The sequence below is a fragment of the Fundulus heteroclitus genome, chromosome 24, assembly GCF_011125445.2.
Source record: "Fundulus heteroclitus isolate FHET01 chromosome 24, MU-UCD_Fhet_4.1, whole genome shotgun sequence".
Lineage (NCBI taxonomy): Eukaryota > Metazoa > Chordata > Actinopteri > Cyprinodontiformes > Fundulidae > Fundulus > Fundulus heteroclitus.
This window is the reverse complement of record NC_046384.1, coordinates 3,701,932-3,710,444: the sequence shown is the minus strand read 5'-3', so window position 1 is coordinate 3,710,444 and position 8,513 is coordinate 3,701,932. Positions and strand designations below refer to the sequence as shown.

The 8,513-nt window shown below is 41.3% G+C and overlaps 1 protein-coding gene and 1 long non-coding RNA gene across 3 annotated transcripts; both read right to left on the bottom strand.

The window, feature by feature from the left end:
• Positions 1–2,114: 2,114 nt before the first annotated feature.
• Positions 2,115–3,465, bottom strand: LOC118557883. 2 transcript variants are annotated; one of them, XR_004928073.1, is made up of 4 exons: positions 3,357–3,465; positions 2,776–2,869; positions 2,463–2,572; positions 2,115–2,245 (listed from the first exon to the last, which is right to left on the bottom strand). It is a non-coding gene; the product is annotated as an uncharacterized LOC118557883 (long non-coding RNA). The 2 variants fall into 2 exon arrangements; XR_004928072.1 differs by having other exon boundaries at positions 2,474–2,572.
• A 3,252-nt stretch (positions 3,466–6,717) lies between these two features.
• Positions 6,718–8,299, bottom strand: LOC105922210 (pro-opiomelanocortin). The gene is made up of 3 exons (XM_012858097.3): positions 8,193–8,299; positions 7,507–7,627; positions 6,718–7,330 (listed from the first exon to the last, which is right to left on the bottom strand). The coding sequence occupies exons 2-3, from the start codon at positions 7,621–7,623 to the stop codon at positions 6,806–6,808; spliced, it is 642 nt and encodes a 213-aa protein (XP_012713551.1). The 5' UTR covers positions 7,624–7,627; positions 8,193–8,299; the 3' UTR covers positions 6,718–6,805.
• Between the last annotated feature and the right edge of the window lie 214 nt (positions 8,300–8,513).

Genomic DNA, 8,513 nt, shown 5'->3' with positions numbered 1-8,513 from the left:
AAAATGCTGAGCTAAATGTTTATCTATACTTTTAATATCTAAAATATTCTTCTCCCCACAAATCCTTACAGGATAATTAAAGCTTTTTCCAATGCCTGGCATCTTCTCAGTTGTACCCCAGACTTGATCTATTGATAACGGGATCTATTGATGGCATGAAGTACCACAGTAATTCCTCCAAAATGTCCTCTTGGGACCTTTTAATTACTTTTCTCACAATATCATGTTTCTACTTGTATTCAGACATATTTTGAAAACAGCGATTCTTTTTAAAGGGGAAGTCCGGTCAACAAGGAAAAATCAGGGTATCATTAGCTATAACTAAAACTAATACGTTTGTGGTTATTTAATTAACTTATCTTTAATCAATAAGAAAATAAAAACATAAATTGTCGTCTGAATCACTGTGTATGGGGGCTGACATTACTGCCCATATTTGGGCAGTAAGGGGCGTTTGACATCACATCCTGGGGCGTGGAAAAGCGGAAGCGACGACAGCAGCTGTGTCTCAATTCGGCGGCTGCGTCCTTCGAAGGACCCAGCCTACTCAGCCTTAGGAGGACGCTCCGGAGGATCCTCAGCCGTTGGTAAATGGGACGGTCTAGCCTTTGGAGCACTTCCTGGTTGCGACACGACGTCATCACGTCTACCCCAAGCCCGGGGAAAACCAGCACCAGCGCCGATAAACGACGTAAAAAAATGGATATTGAATTATTTTTTTTATTTACTTGTTATTGGAGGAGGAGAGTTGGTTTAGCCGGCTTCGGCGGCAGTAAAACCGGCGACGAATTTTTCTCAGGCTGGAGGAGCGCAGTGGAGAGGTAACATTTACCTGCTATTATTTTCACCCACAAGGGCCTGCTAATGATCATAATATACCAGTTATTAAACAAACGCTTGTCAGCAGATTGACGAATATGTTTAAATATAAAATGTTATATTTATTTGTAAGACTTGATATAAGCTTATGTTTGTAACTTTAGTAATTTGAATTGAAGAGTTAAATGTGTACAAACCCTGTAAATAACTGACTTAAATCACTACTTTCAGTATCACTAATGTGTTGAGAAGCCAAATAAAACTAATATTGAGAAATAAATCATTATTTGTCTAAATTGTTATCCCCTTACTGCCTGATTTTATTTGTAATTATATAACGAAAAAATAATACAGGAAAAATAAATCTAAATATATAACGTAAAAAAAAAAAGTTAAATAGTGGATCTAGATGAAGTAAAATAAGTAAAGGCCAGAATTGTTTGGTCACAAATTAGCAACACCAGGCGTTAAGCGGTTAACATTCACTAGAATTATATCAGCTAAAATGAAATTGCTATCATCTAATCCTGTTGTTCTTAATCTTCATGCCTCTATCCAGACAAGGCCGATGTACCGCTGCATCAACTTAAATGCACAACATCTGCCTGGGAGCCGGTGACATCATGGCCGCAGACGATGAAGTGCAGGACGACATGCCAGAGGATGAGGAGGGGGAGAACGTGTTGGAGGCAGTCAGCGGTGCTCCCTGGTGGGACCAGCTGTCTGCCGAGGTGTCTACACTGGAGGAGGGTCTACCCGACCACGATTACATTTAGATGGCAAGTATAATCACTTTTTAGCTTTTCTAATGTTAGGGTTATGAAAACAGTTGTAGTAAAGTCATTTTCTGCATCTTCTTAAACATTTTTAGGAACATGGCAGCGGTCAGTTGGGTCAGCCCTGCAAACCCTGATGGACGATGTGGTGAACAGTGGAGAGAGGCATCCCCCACCCCCCAGATGATGTCCCACTCGCAGTCAGAAGACTCCAAGGTCATCTGTGTGGCATCCCATCCAGTCCAGCAGCACCACCAGGGACTCCTGCTCAGTCAAAATTGTATATATGTTCTTTAGTAATATTTATTTTATATCTTCTGTAAATAGTTGTAGTAGTTACTTTTAAAATCTAATGTAAATAGTTAAAATGTTTTTGATAGTTTATTGTAAATACTTGTTTCTCTAAAAATAAATTGATGTTGTCACTGAGAGGTTGTTCTAAGTTTACTTAAATTGTAAAGAAGTGATGAAACAGATAATGTAACAGGTTAAAAGACTTTAAGAACACACAAACAACAATAACTTTTATAAACAATTTATTAATTTAATTTAACAATAACAGCAACACAGAACCTGAGGATAAACCATGGCCGGGTGGCAGCAGTAAGCTTCCCACTGACCCCCTGCCCTGTCCCTGGATCTTTGCATTCCTAAAGTAGAGGAAAACAATTTGTGTCAACAGATGCAATTTTCTGTAGTGTTTCTTTGAAGCTAGAAAAAAGGAGTGTTTCATATATATATATATATATATAACCCTAACCCAACGCAGCGACTGACCTAAAGACAGCTTAAATAAAGTGTGTGTGTATATATATATATATATATATATATATGTGTATATGTATGTGTGTGTGTGTATTTCATTACATTAGCCAAACCTGAACATCCTTTGTATTTTTTTTTTCAAGTTGTCCCACTTTTTTTTGGCCTGTTGTGGCTCAACTTCACCCTCCAGGCCCGTTTTTTGCAGGATTGTTCTAAACAAGAGAAATGAGAAGAGATAAACACACAAGGCTCACTAATATCACAACTATAAGATTAAAAAAGTGACATCTGGGCATCATTTGATGTGATCAAAAGATTATATTTGTACGTTGGTGTTTGAACAGGACTTCTTTGAACTTGTGTGACTTTTACATACAAATGCAACATGTATATGGAATTATGCCTCAACTCTTACCTTCATCCGACTGCGGCAGTGTTCTTGGCCCCGGTAAAGAGGTGGTTATTTTGCCCACGGAGTTTTATCAACTCCTCTGTATGCTCCCTGCTCCCTAGAACAAAATGACATGTAAAGCATATTTCTGTTATGTCAACAGGAAAAATGACTGTTCTGTATAATTACACTGGTATTGTTCTTCAAGTGAATTATACTTTAAACCTTATTATACTGTACAGTAAATTAACTATACGTTATTGAGTATTCAAACAAAACGTTTGCAGTATTGACAGCCCAGCACAGCTGGACTGATGTTATTTCTTCAGCTGCATTAAGCTTTGACAGTTCTAATCATTTGTAATAAACTGCATGAGAATAAATTGATCGAATTTGTGAGGGACACAGTTATCAGCGCAGTTACAATAAGATGTAGGTTAAAATAAAAAATTGTGAAATTTTTATGAAGGCTTTTAATGTTGTTGAACGTCTCGTATCAACAGATTAGCTCTAAGCTTTAGCTTTAGCTGGTCCCAGTGGCTCCGTTACCGTCATGTATTTTAATAATGTTCAGTTAAAAAATAAAATAAAAACAAACTACTTACATTTAAAGCTGTACACAGCACTACTGCCAGCGCTGCTGCTGCTTTCCAGTCTTGATGAAAATCCGCCTTCTTTCTTTTTTTTCTTCAACTACTAAAAAAAAAAAAAGCGAGCAAAGCACCTCGGGAAATTTTATGGCAGGCGAGGCCAGTAAGGATGGTAGCGGTGCATCCTCAGAATTCGGGGAAAAGGAGGACGCATTTGAAGGCTGCATTTTAAGGATCCTCAAAATTTTGGCCAAATGGGACAGCCTCCGCGCATCGCTGTGACGTCACCGGCCTTAAAATGCGTCCTTCGAAGGACGCAGCCGCCGAATTGAGACACAGCTAGCATTTCTCTCTGCTTTCCATGCAAAGTCAATAGGAGCTGTTCTACATAGCTGCGATCATCAATAATTTTTTCGGATTTCCAGAGGACTTCACCGCTGACATTCCCAAGAGCTTTTTGCTGAAGCAACAATGCCCACGTGCATGGCCATCGGATGTTCCAACACAACTGGTAAAAGTGGAAAAAACATTGCTTATTTCAACTTCCCAAATCATGAGCCACCGGGCTCGGTGCTGGATTGCCAACTTGAAGAGAGCGAATTTGCCATTTAACTTCTGGCCAGAGAGAAAACACGTCATATGCAGCAACCATTTTGAAGAAGAATGTTTTGAACATGACATGAGAGCGAGGATATTCGGTAAGTTATTTTTTATTTTAGAATTTTTTATTTAGAATTTGCGGGGATGGTCACCGAGCAGAGGGGCGGAGGGATACCACATGTGATGTGGTATCCCTCCGCCCCAGCATGTGCTGGAACGCTCTTATATTTTAATATTTATACAATAATGACCACCTGCCCTATTTACTAGAGGGCAAATATATAACTTAAGTCACTTCAGCGATCTCTCCTCCGCTGTGTGTGTGTGTGTGTGTGGTTGTGCGCGCTCCGCTGCAGCGCCGCAAAGCCGTGCTGCGGCGGAGCGCGCGCACACACACACACACACACACACACACACACACACACACACACACACACACACACACGCGTGTATACATATATACTGTAGGACCCGACTGAGTTTGCACTGGAAATGGGTACGCTGGATTCCGTCAAAAGTCCGGTTTCTGTCAAGAAACTCTTCTAAAAAAATCCATATCGCTATCAGATGATGATAGCTCCACAGAACTCTCATCACTGTCACTAAGTACTTCATCACTCTCTGCTTCGTACAGAGCACCAGTCGTCGCCATGTTGGAAAATAGTGCGCCGTGACAAACAGAGCGTTGAAACTTGCTCAACTGCGGGTCCGCCGAGTGACGTCAAAAAACGGGAGGTGACAGTACTATTCTTGACCAAGATGGATTCCTCCACATAAACATGATTAAATGAAAATTATTCATAATTAAAAAAACGTATAATTTTTTGCACAGTATGTAGTAGTTTTATATTTAAAGTACTTTCAGCAGTTTGAATTCTGATTTTGACCGGACTTCTCCTTTAAACACTCATCAGACCACTAAAGAACAATCCTCTTTCTCCTTTTACCTTCACTCTTTCTTATTGTCTGTTTTGCTGCTTCCTCATTTTACTACATAGATCTTGATTAAAACTATTAACATTATCATGAACGCTGATACTTTTCATCTCTTTGTCACAATTGCATACAAATCCATCCCATTTAATTCCATTAAAACGCCACTTCCCTACACCGCCTGTGCAAACTTCTTCAAAGTAAACACCCACCTTAATTATAATATGATAATGGTCACTACCCATTGTGGTTTCTTTATCAACCATCCATTACAACCTCCACAGACCAACGTACCATCACTTCCATTACGTGTATCAAAGTTCGTACCAAATTATCCAACAACAACTTTTTACACGGGTTATAAAAAAGTACAACAGCGGTTTTACCCTCCAGCCCGTCTCTTCTTACACATCCAACAATAACAGAATCCAGCACTGTGACTATCGATGGTAAAATTGCACAGTTTGAACTTCTGTAAATGTTCCAGGGTGGAACCAATGTTCAATGTGTTGTTTTGGTCGGATCGATATTCCAGTTACACGCTACATTCGTAGCGGGCAGCGTGTTTATTTTTGCCTTTCCATGATGCTTTAATGAAGAGGATAAGCACAAGATAACAATGGGTCTGCTCAGAACTTCTTAACAAATTAGGGAAATTTGTATTAAAAATGTAGCTTTAAAGCGTCTTATTACTTCATTTAATGTCCAGAATAAAGATCTGAATTCATTTTCAGCAAATTTAGAGACTCTACGGAGCGTTAATTTAACCAATTTATTAACATTTATTATTTATTTTTTTACTGAACATAGAGGTGCTCCTAATAACTTTCATCCTACCGAGGTAAAATTTTCTGCTAAAGAGCTGCTTTCAGTCTGAGGAATCTTTGTGAATAGTCCTCTGAGTAGGTCGTAATTTATAGTTGATTTAAGACATTTAAAGGCACTTTTCTAAAACTTTTTACATCTCCATGTAGGGCTGGACGATAATTCAATAGCAATATACATCGATCTATAGACGATTATTGATTATCAAAAAAAAGTCAATAAAAAGTTCAATAGAATAAAAGTTTTCCTTCCTTTTGCATTCTATCATGTAGGTTAATACTACAGTCGTTACATCCTCCCAACCAATCACAATGCAGACCCAGGAAGCTCCGCCCCCTTCAGACAGTTCAGAGAGCACGTTTTTTTTTTTCTGTTTTAAAAACTTGTAGTTTTGGTAAAAAGTTGGTTGAATAAAGGGTTTGAATTCAGTGTTTGTGTCTTTATCTAAAAACTGGTCGCTAAGCAACAGCACAAAACTGCCACAGCTGCACTTAAAATATGTGTTTTTAACTTGCTGATAATTATGGACATCGATCATTATTTCTATTTTATCCATATGTTTTTTTTCTATATTGTCCAGATCTGTCACCATGTCCATATTTTTCTCGTTTTTTGACTTTAATCTTCCTTTTTTTCCACATTGGACCTTAAATTGACCAGTTTTAATGAACCCTCAGTCAGAGCTCAGGTGGAGCAGGAAGATTATTAAATTTATCCATTCTGGCCTGTCCCCTTACTTCTTGTTTCAGAGATTTTTATGTATTTCTCAGCTTTTCTACTTGTTCGCCCCACGCTCAGAAGAAGACTTTTTTTTGGGTTTTTGGACTCCGGCCGCAGCCCAAACCTCTCGTATAAAAACCCGGAAAGAAAGACAAACACGTCTTTTTTCTTTTGCTTGCAAACAACTCTTTGTTTTCATATAATAAATACCGTTATTTACATGAAACAATAAATATCAAAACATCTTCCTCCAGTTTGCCCTCAGCGGAAATGACGTCACGCCCAGCAGTTTGGGAGCTTTTTTTCTTTATTGGCTGCTCTTTCCTGCTGCTGGGAGAGAAGCTGGACTCTGTTTCCTCCAGCCTGGGCCTCCTGCTCTCCTGCTCTCACATCTGCTCCTCCTTGTTGATGATGTTCTTGAGGAGCGTCACCAGCGGCTTCTGCCGGCCCTCCTCCCAGCTCTTCATGAACCCCCCGTAGCGTTTCCCAGCCGGCGGCCCGCCCCAGCGGAAGTGCTTCATCTTGTAGGAGCCGTCCTTCTTCTCCTGCAGGCCTCCCAGGAGCTGCTGGCGCTCCTCCGACGCCTCCTCCATCACCTCCTGAGCCCTCTCCTCCGCCTCCACGGCCGCCAGCAGCTCACTGGTCAGCTCTCGCCTCCTCATCTCTCCGGGGAACACCTCGGCGGACTCCTCCTGGACCCCGTTGTTGGTGTAGACCTTGACGGGGCGGCGTTTGCGGCCGACGGGCTTCCCCCAGCGGAAGTGCTCCATGGAGTAGGAGCGTTTAGCCGGGGGAGAGGAGGACATGAAGGAGGAGGCCTCGGAGGGAGGAGGAGGAGGCTGGAGGTGGGCTTCACCTGGGACGATGGGGGTCTCGGCGGTGAGGTCCGACCGGCAGGCGTGGATGCACTCCTGAAGGAAGGAGGCGAAGCAAAGCATCGTTAATTGAGTTTAGGTTTGTTTTTTTTAAAAGGAGAAATTAGATCCTTAATGTTGGAGAAAAGACAAAAGCAATCAAATGTGGATGAGGTGCAACCCGGAGTTGTGCGCGCGCGGCCCAGCATGAAGCCCTGCTGCTGCTGTTTTACCATCATGCTGCTCTCAGTGTTCAGGTCCTGGCAGCTCGGATGCTCCCAGCATTGGCTGACAGCTCCTCTGGCTCCGCCCACAACCACCGCAGCCACCAATAGCCACACAGGACACATTCTCCTGTCCACCAATCACAGACATTAGACACATTAGAAGCGTTCATCCTATATTATTCACAAACAAAATGAAATATTTCAAATCAGATCATCTTCTGATGTATTATTAGGCATCTATCACGAATTTGAATCAGTAAATTAAACTTAAAAAGACAAAAAAAAAGGATATTTACAGTAAAGGCCATAACTATTCACACCCCTGGCAGGTTTAACCTTTTAATTTGACAAACTTTCTTCTGACTGGAAGCAATATTAACATTTCTGAGCGTCTCAGCTGGAGGCCAGACTTAAAATCTGATGGGGAGCTGAAGATTAGGGTGATGGTGAGGAGTCCTTCCAGTTCTGAAGATAAACCATCCCATAGACCCCAGAGGAGACATGCAGAAATCGTTAGAAAAGTATAAAGGACGTTAGATAGATTAAGAGTTTCCACTAAATCCACAGTTTTCTGCGTTGATGAATCAGAAATAAATGAATTCTAATAGTTTCTAGCTTTCCTGTGAATATTGCTGAGTTACAGGCGTTAAAAGCAGAGAAACCAGAAGTTTGAGGCTGAAAAAGCTCCTCACCACGTCTCTGCTCGTCTTCCTCGTATTGCTGGGGTTCTCGTGGTGGATGAAGACTTCTGCGCCGCTCCTCTTCTCTTCTGCAGCCTCCAGCGGCTCCTGGACTTTTATACGCCGTCGGTCAAGGACACGCAGGGACCGGAGCACCACGTCATGCTGGTCCAACACACACCGCTGCACCAATCAATGCAACATCTTCCTCCCTCCTCTCCCTCTCTGGGGGGAAAACAACCTTTTTTTTTTCCCCCAGAGAAAACAACAACTTTTTACTCTCGGTTTTCACTTTTCCAACAACCTTCTTGTCTGTTTGAGATTAATTTTATG